The 20,953-nt window shown below is 36.1% G+C and overlaps 1 protein-coding gene and 1 non-coding gene across 2 annotated transcripts in view; both read right to left on the bottom strand.

Annotated features, from left to right (window-relative positions):
• Nucleotides 1-1,550: 1,550 nt before the first annotated feature.
• Trnad-guc lies at nucleotides 1,551-1,622 on the bottom strand. The gene has a single exon. It is a non-coding gene; the product is annotated as a tRNA-Asp (tRNA).
• A 7,551-nt stretch (nucleotides 1,623-9,173) lies between these two features.
• Nucleotides 9,174-20,953, bottom strand: part of LOC113232270 — a 287,393-nt gene continuing 275,613 nt past the window's right edge. Inside the window, exons 4-8 of the mRNA XM_026466939.1 lie at nucleotides 15,357-15,529; nucleotides 13,875-14,097; nucleotides 13,083-13,419; nucleotides 11,827-12,979; nucleotides 9,174-10,026 (exon numbers count right to left, since the gene is read on the bottom strand). Coding sequence (XP_026322724.1) covers nucleotides 9,806-10,026; nucleotides 11,827-12,979; nucleotides 13,083-13,419; nucleotides 13,875-14,097; nucleotides 15,357-15,529 — 2,107 coding nt within the window. The 3' untranslated portion in view covers nucleotides 9,174-9,805. The remainder of the gene's footprint in view (nucleotides 10,027-11,826; nucleotides 12,980-13,082; nucleotides 13,420-13,874; nucleotides 14,098-15,356; nucleotides 15,530-20,953) is intronic.

The raw sequence follows: 20,953 nt of genomic DNA, 5'->3' as shown, positions 1-20,953 counted from the left end.
TACACACACGGGCATTGAATTTATCAAACTTCGTATAACTAAAGCGCTATTTAGATTACTGGGTTATATAACAAGACAAACAGTGTAACTCTCGCCTGTTCGGTTATTTTTTTTATAATATCAAGTGATGGTACGAACAAATTGTGCGCCTGTTGGTAAGCGATACTCCTGTCCATAACAGTTGCAGTCACTCAGAGCTTTGAATCGTAACGATCTTAGGGGCTCCGCCGCTGCACCCGTCACCCTGAGACATAAGTTGACAAGTCCCATGTGCCTGTAATTTCACCAGCAGCCTAGCTAATGTGTGCCTTACTGCGTTCTAAACCTAAACGCAGTAAGGCTCACATTACTGCTTGGCGGCAGAAATAGGTAACGTGGCAGTACTTCCCTGGATGAACTCATATAACAACATGGACCTCTCAATTGACAAGAATTTCCACTCGCGTGAAGTCACTAATTAATATTTGGTACAGAATTTATTCAACAATATTAGTAATTGTACAGAAATCCGGGCGCCAATACAACAGAATAAAAACCTTTTCCAGCATTGACTTACAATTATATGGACGTCGGGTCCGCGCTAAAAAGTGTCCGAACTTATAGGGCGTTAAAATTGTATACAGAGCGTCATTCACGCTTTAGTCTTCGTTTGTTTGACTGACAGCGAAGCAAGCAAAATTAGACAGTACTGCGATGACATTACAATTTAAAAGCCTTTTCATATTCCTTTACATGTCACTACGTTTAAATAGGTTGACTTGGGACATTTTTTTCGTGGTTTTTGTATTTTTATGTATATTTTTATTAGACTTATAGATATAGATTGTATTGATATATATTTGTATTAGACCCGTCGTCCATTTATTTGTAAGTCAATGTTTTCCAGCTCTTAAATTGATCCTTATGTTGTTGCCTGGAAGAAAGTGCTACTTAGCAATAAGGCCGCCTGTTCCGCATTAGCTTAATCTGTGATTTACTGTTCGGCTTTGTCCTTGTCATTGCAATTTTGTCATGTGCATTGAAAAATACTTTATTCATTCATTCAGAGTAACAAACAAGTCATAAAAGACGGGAAAAACCATAGATTTAGTATATAGGTACGCAAAAACAAATTTAGAACTTGAATAGAAAGATTATAAAGGAAAAAGGTAGGACAAAAAGATTTATAGCCACTGCTGCGGTTTGTTACACTTCTGACACATTTGTTTTATGTTAAAAAGGGCGATGGATATCTTTTTAATTACATCACATCAACTACGGTGCAGTTTTTTTGCATACTTATAGATATTATAAAAGGTCACTGAATATTCTTTAGCGACTTGTGTATCGCGCCCAAATAAATCCATGTGTTTACTGGACATATGGGTCCCTGAATGTCCCGTATTAAGTCTCGGCTTAACAGCTGAATTGCTTTCTATAATCTCTAGGTACCGCGTTTGTACTTACGAATAAATCGTTATAGGTTTTGTGTAAAGTGAAAATTAAATGGAGTAAATATTTATAATTAATATAAAAAATGAAAAAAAAAGAGAAAAACGAAAAAAGGTGTTCTCCGCGGCGGGGAATCGAACCCCGGTCTCCCGCGTGACAGGCGGGGATACTAACCACTATACTACCGCGGATGTTAACAAACTCGACGAAATAACTGTTCAGTCTCTGCCTTGGTCTTGTTTAGGCTGTGAGTCATAAATTGATACGTCACTGTCGTGAATAACTCGTACCACTTCGTATCAGAAGCAAATGTTTCATTTGTCAAGGTCAACTGAAGTTTCATAGAATAATTAAGTCGTGTAATATAATATTGTAAAAATTTATCTATATAATAGTACTATGAATTTGATGAGAAAAGTGATAAAAGAGGTTTAAGGTTAAGAGGTTTATATGACGACTTTATGAATATATTAGCTAGAAAGACTGTAAGTAATAAAAAGGGCTTATTGTTATAGCTTTATTTTATATATTGAAATAGAATGTTTACTCGAAATAGTAGTTTATGTGACTGTTTACATAATCAAAGGTATTTTTAAAAACGAGTGGGTTTTTCAAAACTTCACACGAGTGTTTTAATGCCTAATTAGATACAGTTACATACACTGCTTTATCTATACACATATTATAAGCTCTCTATGATGTGTTCAGGAACTGCATGTTATGACCGTCATTGCGGCATTGATCAGAGCTATTAGCAGTAATTATTAGTAAAATAATGCAAAAAAATATTAGAGCAGTTTTTTTTTAAATTCATAGACTTAGAATAATAATCTAAGTTCATAGATGAACTATGTAGAGTCGGCCCCAACTATCATATCGTTCGATATCAAGTAACGTATGAAATTTAATTTCAAATAAAACTTCATCTCGAGTGATATTAGAATTGAGGACGAAGTAAATTGTTTTGTTTTTCAGAAATGTTCGAAATTTGAATGTAATAAGTAGCAATAATAACATTTTCACAGATAAGAAATTTGTTCTAACAAAACAGTTTACCTTTAAGCTGTTCGTAATTTGCGGTTTTTGAACACATCATAGAGGGTTTATCGTACACATATGTGTGTAGATAAATAAATTAATTATTTGTTCGTAAAAATCTGTCATTGCTGCGACAGAAAACGTAAGGAAGTTTTGTGATCTTAATTATTTCAATAAGCAGTAGAGCGTAAAGAGTTCCTCCACGAAAGTACTGTTATTTTATTTCTGCCGCCAAGTCGTAACATGAGCATTGCTGCGTTCCGGTTTTATAGACTAAGACTGTCAACTGTTTAGTCCCGTTAATTTGTCTGCGCCTAGTAATTTATAATAGCAAATTTACCGCTAAGTAAAAGTAGTATTAAGTTTCAACTACACCGTAACGCATTTTTTTTTATAATCATCACTTGGCATTTGTCATTCTTGTTGAGATTGAGACGTTAATTACACACAATCACAAGATTGTGTGTGATTTACTTTGACCTTTTTATTGAAAACTTCCTGACGTTTACATAAACTTTGTTGTTTGTGTATTTGATGTTATTAATAATTTAAACAGATATTATTATTAGTATTCGATGTTTATCGTGACAGTGGTGCAGTTAAATTGGATTATGTTGAAAAACGAAGTGTCAACAAGGTCAGGCTGAAAATCAGTACCACGTTGTATACAGCCACAAGGATTAAATGACCCTGTTCCTTCCACGCACTGATGCTGTTCCAATAATATTGTTATATTATTACGTTCTGTTCGTATTACTGTGTGTGGTAAATAAATGGTTTAAACGGTTTAACTTTATGTCTCAGAGTGAGGTGTTCAGTGGTTGTGCCCCTCAGGTTTTAAAGGTCTGAGTGGAACTGCAACTGTTGTGGGTGTAAGGCATGTCACTTAGCATCAGGTCTTTAATTGAGAAATTTGGCATTGAGTTTATGTCTATGATTGTGAAAAACATAATCATTTTGAAGATCCGCGATCACCTCCCGGAAGTGTTCCATTTTCAAATTGCTTGTTCGGGAATAGAATCTGAGGTTTTCTTACTTGGCGCGCGATAACCGCTGGCTAGAAATTTTATTTATTTATTGCAAACAATGTTAGTACAGGTATTACGTAGGTAATTACCAAGTATAAACTTACTTCATTGGTTTTTGTACTGTACAAAATGTAAACCATACAAAACATGTTTTATTGCAATGTAACTATACCTACCGTTTCCCCGTCCATTACAAAATTCGTCGGCGGTAACTTGGCTGCGCTTGTATCTATTCGGATAGGTACGTATGTGTTATCGGCAATGTATGTAATCCGGTATTCAATACAATGCCTAAAACGGTCAGGCAATGTATGAAATAAATTCTATTATACGCTGGGTCTAGGTATTCTATACAATGCCCAACGCGCATTAGGCAATGTATAAAAGTGATGGTGTATCGACTTATTAGGTTTTCGCAATTGTTAAAGATAGGAAGTTAAACTATTTTTCGGGTCTAAATCGCCTATAATTTTGTTTATCCAAACAAACCAACGTTTCGGACCTTTTACAAAAGTCATGGGACCATTGTAAAGGTCTCAGGTTTGTTTGAAAAACAAATATACCTACCCGATTTAAATCCGGAAAAATAGTTTCATTTCCTATGAAATTATTTTTTCCATTTTATTTTTAAATATATTTGAGAAAGTGTCCAAGTGTTTATATTAAACTATAACATATAAATTTTAATTATTTTTTTGGCGGGAAATGTCATTTAATTTGTTTGAAAACTACGACGGTGTCAAATAAGCTGCGATTGGCCAGCCCGAATTCGAAACAGTTGACGGATGTCATCAATTGTTTAACTTCAAAACGACCAGTTTAAGTTGAGCTTTGCTTTAATGGACGAAAATTGAAAAGTTACGTATTTAATAACCGACGAAATGTGATTCAGTTTGTTTTGTAATTAGATGTTTTGCTGTTTTTTCGCAGCACCGAATGGAACGGCCCCACGTAGTTATGAGATATTATCTTTGTTACAATAAATGCAGAATATTTTTAGAATAGACGTACACAGAGGTCAGTTAATATAAGGCCCATTTGCCTGATGAGTTGCCAGGGTTGGATGACCCTTATTTCGTCTCTATTTCTGGTTATATACTCGATGATTGGAACCAAGCACCCATTACACTTTTGGGAACATTAATTTTTGTTTGTTTCAGGTAATAATCGAATCTGAGTCGTGTCGCGAGCGCTGTTGCGTGCGCGCGCGTGTGAGGGCCACCTTACGCTGAGAATATGACGTCAAATGTAGTGAAATGTGTATCGTGCAATATTGTAATCAACGAGGTGCTAGCGTTTATACAGAACAAGCACAATGTTATGGATGATGTCAGTTTGGTGCGAATATGCTTGACGGGCTTTTCTGTTGAAGCAGTGGAGCAGACGAGAAATTGCTATATGAATCCGTGGATGGTGGTGAAAAATATATTTCAAGAAGAAAAGACAAGGCTGAGCGTGATATTGAGGATATAATTAGGCTTATTAAGAACACCAGCACTGCTAAATTACCGATATTTGTTGCAAAAGATTTGCACAAATTACCCCCGGTAAATTTTGAAAAAATATTGAATAATAATAATTTCCATAATAATTTTCGACTCAGCTTGGAAACGCAAACCTATATCCATACCATGCCTAGGAAATGTGTATAATAGTTACAAAAATAATAACTACTTATTATATTCATTGCTTAAAGAAGCTTTTTAAGAAGATTACTTGGTATTGTATAGAATGACTAGGAATTTTATAGAATCTCGGAATTATTCACATTGCCGTTAACATAAATATGTATGTGTAATTGGCTCGGTCGTGTTAATGGTGTGTAGCAAATAATCGGTTCTTTCTAATAACTTAAACAAGTTAGTATAGACTAAGTTAAAGTACTTAAAATAGATATAAAATTAGCACGAAAGTGTACTGTTACTTTATGAAAGAGTTGAGTACATGGAGTGTAAGTAGCACACTGTAATAGCACCGATTTAGCAAGATAGACTTCAATTTGGTTTCGAATATGTTGTCAGTTTAGAATTCTGCAATATTTGCAAGCTTCGCTATGGTGCTGTGCTCATAATTTCGAAGATTTTGTACCGTCAAGAGAATCAATCGGTTGAAAGTTGTTCTCGATTCACTGACAGTGTCCCATCACTGATTCATGAACTTCATGTCATTTAAATATTTTTTTATTAACAGAGAAAAGTACGCATTTCACCTCCATCTTGCGTGATTGAAAATGACGGTAAGGTCAACGATGGAATAGGCTTTATTTAGATGGCATACACACCTAAATAAAGCCTATTCACTCTCACCTTGAGAGCGAATAGGCGCGAGTTAAATTTTCATGAAGGTAAAGGAGCAGGGGAAAAACAAACCCAAAGTTTATTTGAAAATGCACTATATTTTTATCATTTTAGTTGCACTGAAGAATATTATAATATGTATTACAAAACTTTCAAACAGTTTGCAACTTAAGCTACAGCGAAGGTAAACTATGTGTTACATAAAAGTATATAAAATTTAACACATCTATATGTTTAATTGTGCTTAGAAAATAACTTACTATCCCATGTGACAATCAAAACCTGGTAATGGTAAGACCACATTTTTCTAAATTATAATATTTTGAAAAATATTCAACACAGCTTGATACAAAATTTCATTTTCCACTGTCTGTGTCAACATAAGTAACTTAACACGATAATTGATAATATAAGAGAGAAAACGGAGGCCGAAAGAAAAACTATACGACCAAATTAAATAACTGCGGGTTTTTAAAAATCCGTTAAAACATCAATTGTCGACGCTAAAGACGACCTTAATTTGCTGTTAATTTAAAAATGGTTACATTATGTTTAAAATAGGAATACTTCTAGAAAAGTGTGGTCGTTACGCCCTTTGACTAGACGAAAGAAAACCAGCAGCTTTCATCTTATATATAATGTTAAGAAAAATAAAGATTGTCCGTAAACATTTGGCAACGACACAAAAGGAATTCGCATTTGGAACATGTTTCTTATTGTATACCAACCAGGTCCTTTGCGATTAAATGAGACTAATAGCTCCATCAGGTCGAACCGGGTGCGGTCCCGAGTGAACCACCAAACCAAACATGGTACAACCAATCGAACCATGCAATACGGTGGAAACATCGAGAACAAAGTTTTTAGAACACCATTGTCATTTAAATACCAATTCAAAATTTGTATACATTAGCATGTAATCAGCTATAATATTTTCGTCATATAAGAAATTATAAGCATCTGTTAATAAACCTTTTTAAAGCAAATACAATTTTTAATGGACAATTAGAGATTTGGCAGGATACTTTTCAAAACTATAACAGTATAAAAACTTTAATATAATGTTATTATGTATTTATACATATTATTGTTACTTACTATGAAGTTACAGGTTATTGCTTATAATTTTCGGACAGGCGTTTGTTTTCAATAACGTTAACATGTTAAAAATTGGACGAAAATTCATATATTTTTTTAAAATCTAAATTTGTGTTGCGTTTAATATTGCAACAAATAGTATATTCAGCCTCACGCCAAGAACGTGGTTGTTGAGCCGAATATTCGTTCAAACTATTCGGATTGATTAACGCACTTATAATGATAACTAATAATAATCGCGCACTCGCTTTCTGATTGGCTCATTATTACTACGCTTCGCCAATCGCGTTGATTCTTTCTTAGAAAAATAACTTACAATGTATACTCAGTAATTAATAAAAGTACTTTATTAAAAAAATATATAACGAAGTACATGATAATTTATTGTTTTTTTTAATATTCTTCCTCCTGTTTCTAGGCATTTGATATTCGGTCGAATAGTGATGCAATATTCGGTATTCGACCGAATAGCAAAAAACGAGCCAAATAGCCGAATCATCATGATCATCCTATATGTATAAGGCTCTTGTCAGTGAACACTCCTCACGGTTCATAGCCAGCTCCTTGATCCCTTTAAAGCTGTTCTCTTCGATGTTCTTCTTTACTTGTTCACTGTACGAATACCGAATGCCGAATAGTTACCGAATATTTGTTGCAACTCTAGTTGTGACGTTCATATGGTGCGTTATAGGGCCAGGCCAATTCTTTTCGTGGGTGTCACTGATAACGACTAATTAACATTACATTTGGAAAAAATATGTTAAAATATCGTCCAATTTTAAAATTAATGCATTACAATAAGACAGTTATTGTTAACACGTAAGTACTTATATTAAAAATCTTTGTATATCTTACAGTTAAATTTCACACAATAAGGGTAACATACTCAAAATAAACTGCATAAGAATAAAACCATAAACAACAGTAAAGGCACAAATAATTTAAGTAAGAACCTTAAAGTAAGAAAACTGAATTTTTAAATCTAAAAATCTTAAATTTATTCAAGTTCGATAATAATGATGAAAAATTATAAACAGAGTAAGATTTTTAATGACGAGATAATAAACTGGCAGCCGCTAATGTGTTGTTGCCATATTTATTACAATAAAACTGTGTCAAGGTGAAATGTTCGGTTCTCAATTAACTCACTTTTGGCAATTGATTTGGTAAACAATATATCATTTATATTTGTCATTATCAAATTCTTGACTTTTCAAAGTTAATACCATTCGACCACCGAGTCGTCAATTTATTAAAAAGATAATGGTTTATCTTTTAGGGTGAGTCCAGACAAGCGCAACATTGTGAGTTGTGAGTCGCGTTTTTGAGTTGCGTATTTTACGCTGCATTCGGTTTCATATAAAAATACTGTTTGTAAAATGAGTTGTCTGCCAACTCACGCGCGTAGTTACGACGAAACTTTGGTCGCACTGTGTGACGTGTTTGTGCGGGATTGATGAGGGAAGGAAAGTGAGGGACACATGTTGGCATGTTGGCATGTGGCTCCTTGTGAGAGTTCGTCCAGGGAAGTACTGCCACATTACCCATCTGCTGCCAAGCAGTAATGTGAGCATTACTGTTTCGGTTTTGAAGGGTAAGGACGCTGGTGATATTACAGGTACACAGGACTTGTCAATTTGTCCCACGGTGACAGGCGAAGAGGCAGTGTCCCTCAGATTTTTGCGATTTAAAGCTCTGAGTGACACTGCAACTACTATAGACAGGCGTGTCGATTAACATCGGGCGCACGACTTTTTTGTCCACAGTGGCGGATTTGCCTTAAGGCCACCCTAATCGTGACAAAAAATTCTCTGATGAGAACAAGAAATAACTCAAAGTATTTTAAAGGCTCACGCACATTATGGCGTGCCGCACTGCACCGCGTCGTGTAACAATAATCTTCCTAAATCACTTTCGTACACTTTATTTATAAAATATAGATGTCTACCAGTATGTATATGAGTGCTGAGAAAGGGGCGGCTGGTACTGACTACATGGCCTAGGGCCTAGAGCGGCCAGGACTGTAAATCCGCCACTGTTTGTCAAAAAAAACACACCGTACAAACGCTTAAAAGCAACTGAATAAAATACGTTCGCCTGATGCTCCACAGTTGGAATTCAGTAATTTCGGACACAAAAGAGCCAAAACACGCGACTCACAACTCACAAAATTACGCTCATGTAGCCTCACCCTTATGGCAACATTATTTTTATGTCATCAAAAGCTGGCAACACACGTTAGTTTATTATCTTAAATTAAAAAATCGATTATAGTTAAACTTGACTTTGTAATGTTAAAACGAATGTTGTTTACATTAACGTTATAATTCTAAAAAGCTTGTATAAGTAAACTTACTTATATTATACATGTTTACTATATCTACGTACCCAAAAACCACCTAAACAAAAAGCCATTTTCATTACATTTTTGGCACGATTAATAATGTAAAATTCGTCATTCTACCACTACATTTTACTGAAAATATGTATTCTAATTCATTATGTACATAGGAACAAATGTAAACTTACCTTTTCATTTACTATGTACAGTTTGCACAAAAATAATTCCAAGAAATTCAAGTTTGAAGTTTGTAAAAAATACATGTTTTACCGTCACTCCCATTTTTAATGTTCAAATGACGTAAACAAGTTACAATATTTTTTTCATCAATGAGCGTGAAAGATTTTTCATAACCAATGCTTGCAATCACGAAATGTAATGTCTAAATATTTGAAACAATCCAAAATATACCTAATCTAATCGGCAATGCGACTAAATTCGCTTGAAATTTGCAAAAGATTTAAACAACACTTTCCTGATTGTTTTCCTTTCTCGAAAAGGTTCTTTATAGAGCATGCCAGTCTGTATGCCGTCGCTGTAGTCTAAAATGTCTAATGTTGTTTCCTAAATTTTCAAACACTCGACATATCACATACACTAGCCAACGCAGCTCGATCAATACTGGCATATTCCTTGCCAGACCTCGGTCTAGTTAGATGTCTGTCAGCCGACACGTCACACGAACTGAATGAAGAGACTGACAGGGATTCCATGTAGTCTGACGTGTCAGAAGCCCCACTTGACGTGCTTTTGTTTGTCATCTGACTATGTCGTACAGTGATGTCTGCATCTGCTGTAAAAAAATGAAATAGTTAATGACGTATCGAGTTCTTAGGTTTTCGCGATTGTTACACATAGGAAATAAAACTATTTTTCGGGTTTAAATTGCGTATATTTGTTTTTTCAAACAAACTTTTTGGAGTTCAAACAAACCCCGCGTGAACCGTGTGAAAAATATACGCGATTTAAATCCGAAAAATAGTTTCGTTGCCTAAGTTAGTGACGTAGTTAGAGAATTAAATTCGACATTTCAAACGACTTGTAAGGGCGAAAGATCCAAGAGCGTAATATATACCCGTGAGCGATCTCAAGTGTAAGTGCGAAAGATATATATATTTGTAATGTGGTAGAGTGGAATGAAAGATGTGAAAATAAATTTAAAAAAGATGTCTTTCTGCATCTTTATTTATTTATTATCAACACGCCTGTATGTATGTACTCGTATTTATGTATCAATGATCAAAAAGATGTTCTATTAATAGAATAAAATAATAAATTTAAATATGCATTAGCTCTTGAAATAATTGGTATCTCTAGTATATCAAAAAAAGACACTACTACTATAGTATTCCAAGACAAGAATGGTAACTCCATACAAACGTAGCAGCGTGCCTTGTATGTGAGCACGCCCACTGTGTGCGGTGTATGGACGTACACATTCGCATAATTTCGCGGAGAAGTCACGTTGTTTAGTTCTGGTCGTCTCACACGCGTTCTTTCACTCATTATTATACAAATGTGTGCTAATATACACGGCACACGGCGGGCGTGGACACATACAAACCGTGCTACTTGTCTTAAGTTACTATGCCACTACGGTGAAGCAACCTGGGCCCAGAAAATGAGGACGACTGAAGATGAGGTGGACAGATATAATCGCCAAAGATAAGGAGCTGCCAGATTTTAGAAGCGACACGTCCAGAACAGAGTAAAGTGGAGGTTAAGGACAAAAAAAGCAGACCCTACCTAGATGGGAATAATAATGCTGAGAGAGAAACTATGCCACTAAGGTATTTTTAATATAGTTGCTCAAAACGTGGTATTTTTCGCACTACAAATCGTGCGGAAAGTTGGATTTCTCGCACTAGTGCTTTTTACTTTTCCAGTTTTTTTTAAATTTACTGTTGTTTTAAGTCTTAAACATAGAACTAAAGAAGTTGTATATTTATTTAATATTTATGTGCTTTGTGACGTACTTAAGTCATTCGTCATTAAAACTTATATTTATTTACAAATACTATATAATGAACGTATCGAGTGGAGGTTCACAGTCTCTGCCTACCCCTGAATGGGTGACAGGCGAGATTTTTATGTATATATTTGTCCTATGTATTACAGATAAATTGTATCTCACTACCGTGAACGGGTTCCTAAAGAAGTTTAAACAAAAGTACCAGGACTTCATAATAAGAAAAGTGGTTACAGACCGATATTACAGAAAATAAACAAAAACAGCACGTTAGAACAAGATTTCCATAGACTTTTAACTAATGGTTCGAGTGGTTGTATTTCATTATTTTAATTTACTAGCAGAAAATGAGTTTTGTTTAAATACTGTTTTATTTTACTTTCAATGTAGTTTTTTCGCAAATGTATTAAAAAACGTCGTTTGATACACGTGCGGATTTGTCATTTTCACTTGTCTCGCGTCTTGACCCTCGCCTCTGGCTCGGGCCAAGAAGCCTCGAGACTCGTGAATAATGACTAACTTTCCGCACATATATCAAAAATAACTATTTTATCAGAATGTGTAGAACTAAATCAAATTAATCAAGAAATAAAATAAATTATATAGAAAGTACTGTGAACTGACCATTTCGCTTCTTCCGTCGTGTTAAAGTGTCGACATCACAAGAATTCGACTTCGTGAGAATGGCGACTTCTTCGAAGTGAAATGTCAAGTTTTTCAACGGATCCGACGAGTTTGACTTAACAAACGGCGTGTGTACTGGAGTTAAAGTTCTTCGAATTTGCTTACTATTCTTCACGTGTTTCTTACAAGACTTTGAATTCGTGACTGGCATTTCGAATTCATTAAAATCTCCCTTGTGATGTTTCAAGGATCCAGTCGATACGCCAGAATCGTTTGAACTGGAAGAGTCCCTATTCTTATCGGATTTACTAGGTACACTTGACGATCTTCTGATTTTGACAGCATCTCTAAATCTTGCGACAAAAATGTTTTCGCTTTTTGTTTCTGCTTTGAAAACTTTATCTTTCGGCACCAAAATTTTCGGCGTATTGTTTTTTACAGGTATGACTTTGTTGATGGATGCACTTTTGTCGGTCTTTCTGAGAACCGTAGGTGTGAAACAGTGGCTATTGATACTGAACTCATCATCTTGTCTTTTTGTAAAGTCAGCAGAACTGGACCTTCTTGTGCTAAGAGTGTTGTCAGACTCTGAATGTTGAGTAGGATCTGAAATGTGGCTGATTCTACTCACGCTTATATTATCAGAGTAATTTTTATTACTGTTACTAGAAATGCTTTCTAGCGGTTCCATGTGCATATAATTTAAATGTTCGTTACAACATTCTGTTGAGGGATGGACAGTGTTCATTGTTGCTGTAGAAATATCGTCATCATGTTCTGGAATATCTTCCAATGCATCTAATTCTTCTTGACTAAATCCTGCACTCCTAAGAATTTGCAGAGAGCTTTCAAACTTCTCTAACGTTGCGTTCAAGTCTAAATTGGCGTAGTTTCCATAGTCTATTTTTGGGTTTGGTTTTTTGGTAACTGGGGTAACGTTCACGTAGTTCGAGTGTGATTCTAAAGTCGCCTCTTCGTTGTTATTAACACTAGTATCACATGCGTCATTGTTCTCTACAGCTTGGCTGTAATCTTCGACCTTGGTCTCAGTTTTCTGCGTACACATGCAGGGTTGGCCATTAATGAGACATTTTAGTTTCTTTGGTGTATCGTATAAGCTTGAAGCGTCTGTTGTGATGTCCACTGGATGTTCCTGGAAGGAAAATTAATAACATATTACTTTCCCATAAAATACCTCTGCATATAAGGTTACTATTCACTTTGCACATTAGTCCCCGAGGTGAAGTCATTCTTACCTGTATTAATGGCATAGGAGTCTTTGGCACGTCATAATTTTCATAAGGTCCACTGAACGTCTTCTTCCTGCAACAACAAGGCTTGGGCTGTTGCCAGCACTGGCAGCTAAATCCAGTCTTCACCGGCACCGTTGGCGTACAGCAAGCCACTGGGCTCTCTCTTTTGGAGTCAAAACTCTTGTCCAAAAGTAGCGCACTACGCGGAACACTGTATTCTGAGGCGCTACCACTGGATCGGGAGTAAATAGACGCTCGATCCGAATCGGAACGCTTTTCGATTATGTTGTCCATTGTCCAAACTGGAGACATGATGGAACCCGGAGTCATTGTTGATGATCTGAAATAATAATTTACAAAATATCTTGTAACATAAACACTTCAAGTTGTAATATTTTCTAGATTGCTACACATTTGGAAATGAAACAATTTTTTCGGATCTAAATTGCGTAAATAAAAAAAACTAACGGGCTCGCTTTTTATAATACAACTTTCATAGTCATGGTTCTTTGAAAAAACGAATATAGCTTTGATGTTAGGCATGAAGGTATATTACAGAGGAAAAAGAGAAATTATATGACGGCCTTATCATCAATCAACACACAACAAAATAGCGCCACCTTTTTATACATGAAGTGGCCGACGACAGTAAGATTAATTATTAATCGCTAGACTAATGTCAATACGATGTGACATTTTGTACTGTCAGTAGTACAGACATGACCCAACAGATGTCGTTACCAACACAGTATTTTTGAAATTGTTGTGTTTGAAGTGTTTCTTTAAACTACTTACCTAGTTAAATGGCTAATCTTGCCAATGCAACTAGCGCATCGTGGTAAAGAAGTCGGTCTTCTAAACTTTTCATCCCCGTTGCTTTCCAGGCTGGTGTCCAGGTCAGATAGGCAGTGCATGGTCTGGCTTGCAGGACCTGCCCAGGACGGCGACACAGAGCGCAACGAAGTATGAAAACAGTCGTCCAAGCAGGAGCTCGTGTCCGAGAAACGTTTTTCTAGAGCTGTGGAGGAGACATATATTTGTATGTTATGAATAAACGCCATAATGTCCATAATGCCAGGGAAGTCCTACCACCTTACCGATTTCGAAGGGTAAGGGTGCTGGTCATTGACTTACAATTATATGGACGTTGGGTCCGCGCTAAAAAGTGTCCGCACTTGTAAGGCGCTAAAATCGTATACAGAGCGCGACACTCCGCTTTAGTCTTCATTTGTTCTACGGACAGAGCGATACTGCGATGACATAACAATTTAAATTTCGAATAGGTTGACTTGGGACATTTTTTTCGAAGTTTTTGTATTAGACCCGTCGTCCATTTATTTGTAAGTCAATGGTGCTGGTGATATTTTTTTAATTTTTTTTATAACATCAAGTGACAGGACGAACAAGTCGTGTGCCTGATAGTATAAATTACACGCCTGTCCATAACAGTTACAGTGCCACTCAGAGCTTTAAATTGCAAAGATATGAGGGGCACTACCACTGCGCCCGTCATCCTGAGACATAAGTTAACAAGTTCCATGTGCCTGTAATTACAAGGGACTTAGCATCACGCGCACGACTTTTTCGTGCATCATTTTGTATCATAAAAAAATGCATGATCACAAACCGTTAGCGTTGAAAGGTTGTCTGCATTTGCAATTTAATTCACCATCATCATGTAAGTACAAATAATATATAATTTTTCTTCGATATTATAGCGCCCTACTCAACATGTCCGGATGTCACGCGCAAAATGAGGAAAATTTTGTTTTCATCGCATTCATATTTCTGTATTCATGTATGTTCAATGTGAAACTAAACGATGGGACCATTGACTTACAATTATATGGACGTCCGGTCCGCGCTAAAAAGTGTCCGAACTTATGGGGCGTTAAAATCGTATACAGAGCGTCATTCACGCTTTAGTCTTCGTTTGTTTCTTCTGACAGCGAAGCGAAAATGTTACAAATTTAGACAGTACTGCGATGACATTACAATTTAAATTCAACGTTTTAGCTTTTTCATATTCCTTTACATGTCACTACGTTTAAATAGGTTGACTTGGGACTTTTTTCGTGGTTTTTGTATTAGACCCGTCGTCCATTTATTTGTAAGTCAATGGATGGGACGATAAAAACTAATCGCGTGTAAGATTAATTCGGATTTAGCATAGTTCCTGACAATACCGTACTACAATACTCCAAGCCCTGTCTATGGCTTGCTCATTTTCGCTTATTTACCAGTTATTTGAAAGAAATACTGAGAAAGATTTCTTACCTGATCCACTCCTCGAAGCAATGCTAAGCCGTGACTGAGCATCTTGGCTATGAATATTCAATAAGTCGGTCAAGTCCCTACCACCCTCAGCAGCGAAGACGAACAAGCCTTCACCCTTGCCGCAGCGCGAGCCGCCTTCCACGCAAAATCGTTTGTCAATTACGCCGAAACGTCTGAGGAAGAACGAGAAAAGAAAAAATTAGAAATGATTCTTGTTATAATGATCACTTTGGTGGTTTGCCGTAAATTACGTGCTTAGATCTAAAGATTGGTATTAAAAGTTTTACTGCTATTTTACGACTTCGGTGCCCCAACGGTTTGCACCGTGGGCGTGGATGTGAAGGTCCCGGGTTCGATTTCCGGTAAGACCAATTTGGGAAATAAACGTTCTGGGTAGTGTCCCAGAGTGGATTCCGTTGCTCTGGTACTCATAGTTCGAGGAGTTCTCCAGTTTCAGACCAGGCAATTAGTGTGGTTGTTTGGAGAAAAAAAGTTGTCCAGCCGTTTCACAGAAAAGTGATAAACGTATCACCACCGTCATATACAGTCTGACTTCACCCACTGCTAGGTATAGGCCTTCAAGTTTTTGTGCCGCTCCCCACGGTCCTGCGCTAAACGTGCTTACCTATATTGAATAAAAATTAAGTTATCATATTTTTAGGACACGTTGTTGTGGATTTCAAGAGGGCACTAATTTTTAACCGACTTCAAAAAAAGAAGGATGTTCTCAATTCGACTGGGTGTCTTTTTTTATATGTTACGCGATAACTCCGGTATTTGCGAACCTCCCATTGATCCCATTTAATTTTGAAGAAAATCATCCACCTCTAAGGGTGGCTGTTCACGCATGAAGATTCATTTTTATAAATAGCGCCTAAATTTTATTGTAAGGAGCAATTATTTTAATGGTTGATTTTGCTATTCTCCAATTCAAGGCGTTTTTCTTTCAATATACTTCGAGTAGTAAACCGATTTTTGTTATCTCCTGTGTCTAAGTAACTAAGGGATGAATCCGGGTTTGCGCACTTTCCGGTAACCGATTTCAATAAAACTTGGTAATTATATGTAATTCCACGTACTTTTGAGGTCGGTTTTTTTAGTACTCTGTACTGAGATTATAATATCCAATATCGTCCTGGCTATGATAGCTGGCAGGTTAGATTGCCCCTATATTCGGCATTGTTGTGATAAGCATGCCCGCTATGGTGCCGGTTATGGAGGCAATCGATTTAGAGGTCAATAAACTATGTAGGTACTTGTAATTTTAATTAGAATTTGGGCTTTTATTACAATTTTGTTTTATTTTCATAATTTTTAATTGTCTTTTTAATTCTGATTATATTTTGCTCTTAACTGTCGGTATTAATTTTCAATTTCAATGAAATTTATTTTGCTATGGGTCATTGTCGCCAGAAATAAATGATTTTTTTTATTTTCTTTTATTTAAGAGTAGACAAAACCTCGAATGGCTTTGGTTGATTCCGCTTAATAGTAACAGAATTGCACCAATCATTTTAGAAAAATATATAGTAAAATTGAGGATAAATATATTGTATACGGTGAAAAACACGATTCCTAAATGAAGGTGGCGACATCCCGTGTATTATGTGACACAGTGTTTTTGACGACGTGCATTAAGGAGACCTATCAATACTTGTGATTCATTATCAAAGCATCAAAAAAGCTAATTGAGTGCAGCCTGTAGAAGCTGGGGTTATAAAGTTGATATAGGTTATGTTTCAACATTGTCCTGTATTTCGCTTTAGTTGTTTGTTCGTAGCAGCAGAAACCAACAAGTTTCCAGTTTGTTTCCAAAAATAATAAAGATCTTCCCGAATATTCCCAAAACTGTCAAACTTTGCCACATTTAATATAACTTATCATATTCTGCATGAATGCAAATGAATAAAAATTAAACCTGTCCAAATGGCAGAAATCTGCCACAAATGGTCACACTGTTCTCAATATCAATGTGACATTTTTATATAATACCAGGTGACGGGACGAACAAGTCGTGCGCCTGATGGTAAGCTATACGCCTGTCCACAACAGTTGCACTGCCACTCAAAGCTTTAAATCGCAAAGATCTGAGACATAAGTCTGTAATTTCACCAGCACCCTTACCGTATTGCTGACATTACCGCTTGGCGGCAGAAATAGGCAAGGTGGCAGAACGGGAAAAAATTGAATTCGAGCTCAGGTAGGATGAGATTCTTAAACACAGCACACAGTAGTTTTAAACCGTATAAACTCAACATTTTTCATGGAAGCTAATAAGCTAGTCTCCCATTCAAAACACCATCAATCATTCAAACATCCCAATCAGTCATGTAATCAGCGTCCCTAAATTAATTAACAGCACTTGTACCATGCGGGTGGCCGTCATCTTCGCTCTCATACAGAGTCATACATACAATAAACAAAGTACGTAATTAAACTGTTGAACTTAATTTAGATTGAAGTTCATTTGGTTCGTTTGTTATTGTCGACTAGGATTGAAGACTTTGAAACTTTTTTTAGTGGTACTAGAGCTCCTTGTGAAAGAGTTCGTCGAGGGAAGTACTGCCACCTTACAATGTGAGAATTACTGTGTTTCGGTTTTGAGGGGTGAGGGTGTTGGTGAAATTAGACACACAAGACTTGTCAACTTGTCAATGTCTCAGGGAAACAGGCGCAGTGGGCAGTGTCTCTCAGATCTTTGCGATTGAAAGCTCCGAGTGGCACTACAACTGTTATAGACAGGCGTGTCGCTTAACACCAGGTCCTGTTGGTTGGTGTCATAATAATCTCAGTACAGAGTACTACAAAAACCGATCTCAAAAGTTCGTGGAATTACATCTATTTGCCAAGTTTTTTTGAAATCGGTTACCGGAAAGTGCGCAAACCCGGATTCATCCCCTAGTTCGCCACTATACGGAACTTGACACAGAAGATAATAAAAATCGGTTCCCACTACTCAAAGTATATTAAGAGAGAAAAACGCCTTGAAATGGAGAATAGCAAAATCAACCATTAAAATAATTGCTCCTTACAATAAAATTTAGGCGCTATTTATAAAAATGAATCTTCATGCGTGAACAGCCACCCTTAGAGGTGGATGATTTTCTTCAAAATTAAATGGGATCAATGGGATGTTCGCAAATACCGGAGTTACCGCGTAACATACAAAAAAAGACACCCAGTCGAATTGAGAATATCCTTCTTTTTTTGAAGTCGGTTAAAAATTACCCTCTACTCTGTCTTGAACGACAAGACACTCTGTAAGAAGAATAATTTCCGGAAATCCACAATAACATGTCCTAAAAATATGATAACTTAATTTTTATTCAATATAGGTAGGCACGTTTAGCGCAGGACCGTGGGGAGCGGCGCAAAAACTTGAAGGCCTATACCTAGCAGTGGGTGAAGTGAGACTGTATATGACGATCAAATCAAAAAAATCAATTGGCGCATAGCAAAATCAACCATTAAAATAATTGCTCCTTACAAAATTCGGGCGCTATTTATAAAAATAAGTCTTCATGAACGGACACCCTTAGAGGTGGATGATTTTCTTCAACTTCACAAAGGCCGTAACATACATAAAAAAACGCACAATGCAACTGAGAAATAATTTTAGCAAGATTTCAAAGTGTTTATTTCCAAGTCCTTCGATATCAATTAGCGGTATTTTACCGACATGCCTCATTCTCTATTGTCTCTTCCTATATCTACTGGCTTCGCCGCGGAGAATCAAGGCAGCCGTGAAATTCCCCGCAAGGGGCGGCGGCGTCTGCTAAATTAAATTCCATTTTGATCAAATCAGAACCACTACAAATTTGATTATTACCATGGAATTAAAACGTTTAATTACTACGAATATTTGAAACGGTTGTAGCTATTGTTACGAAATCTTTGAATAAAATTGTTGCTTTATGAAATTTAGTAGGAATTAAAAAAAAATTAAACATCGCAATGTTTTTACTACCTTTTCTATGCTAATATGTTAAAGTGATATTATTATTATTGAAAGAAAAAATATTAAAACCGCGAATTTTTGCTCACCGTGGCCAATTTTCTTCTAACTGAGCCCCAAAACTATTCTTTACAATGTTGAGAAAAAATTGAGATTTTTTTGTGAAATAACGCCATTAGTTTTTATTATGATTTTTAATACAAAGATCTAATACGGAAAAATATTTTCTTCGATCCGATGGGACTTGAACCCATGACCATACTACACCGTAGTATTGCTCTTAGTAACTGAGCTACCGGACAAGTTATCGAGTTATCGAAATTCTCATATGTGTTTTTGTTAAAGATCCTTGTACTGTATTTTTTGTATTGTATTTTTTGCCTCTACAGGTTTTATAGGTTTTTTAGGTTGTTTTACAGGTGCCTTATCTGACGTAGATGTCAGTTTTTGATTTGAATAATCAAACAATTATGTTGTGTACCTTCATCTACACTTTTTTAACCGACTTCAAGAAAAGGTACTTGTGAACCAATTTTCATGATTCTTTTTTTGTTTGAAAGAGGGTACCTCCATAGTGGTCCCATTTCATTTTGAAGAAAATCATCCACCTCTAAGGGTAGTTGATCACGCATGAACGTTCATTTTTATAAATAGCGCCTGAATTTTACTTAAAGAGCAATTATTTTAATGGTTGGTTTTGCTATTCTCCAATTCAAGGCGTTTTTCTCTCTCAATATATTTTGAGTAGTGAGAACCGATTTTTATTAGCTCCTGTGTCAAGCCCCGTATAGTGGCGAACTAGGGGATATTTCAATAAAACTTAGCAAATAGACGTAATTCCACGTACTTTTTAGGTCGGGTTTTTTTTAGTACTCTTTACTGAGATTATTTGGTATCCGACTTTTCTAATGTTAAGACCTTGTATGTATCCAAAAGCAACAATTATAACGCACCCTGAAATATTTCACACACATACACGCATTGTGGAATCAGTACCAATCACAACACTTACTCTATACTTTCTTGATACACACTGCGACTTATTTATCTAACATAGTTTAAGTCTTCTTTAAACTGTACTAACTCCTCGAACATCTTTCTCATATTTTATTCTTTTCTGGGTCCCAAATGAACAGTTTTATTGTACATGGCTAACAATGAAGTTATAATTATTATTATTACAATTCGGGAAAAACTGTTTTGGATCAAATGGTTTAGTTTACTATTAAATAACGATCTCACAAAAAATATACGATACGCCTAAGGATATAGTCTAAAGAATGTGCTAATTTGTTACGCAATAGGATGTACTTTATCCGATCATATAAAATCCTGAAAACAGGCTACAATAAAAACCTAAAACGAAAATACCTAATTTTGTACATAATTTTTGTATGAAGACATTTCTCTTTAAGTACTCTAGAGAACCTGCAAAATTTTAGTTTTCATCTAAAGCCTTAATTCACATTTATCCCAAAATTTGCAAATTGCCCATCGCGTCGCTCATTACCATGTCAGTCGCCATCAGGCGCTTGTCGACGTCGGTTATGTGTCAAATTTTCTCCATCTGTTGTTGTTAGAGATGAAACGGATAGTCATTTGGCCGGACATCCGGCCGCCGGATAACTGAGCCACTGCAGTA

The sequence above is a fragment of the Hyposmocoma kahamanoa genome, unplaced genomic scaffold, assembly GCF_003589595.1.
Source record: "Hyposmocoma kahamanoa isolate Upper Pololo Valley unplaced genomic scaffold, ASM358959v1 68, whole genome shotgun sequence".
Lineage (NCBI taxonomy): Eukaryota > Metazoa > Arthropoda > Insecta > Lepidoptera > Cosmopterigidae > Hyposmocoma > Hyposmocoma kahamanoa.
The sequence above is the reverse complement of the archived record's forward strand: the minus strand, read 5'-3'. Positions and strand labels throughout refer to the sequence as shown.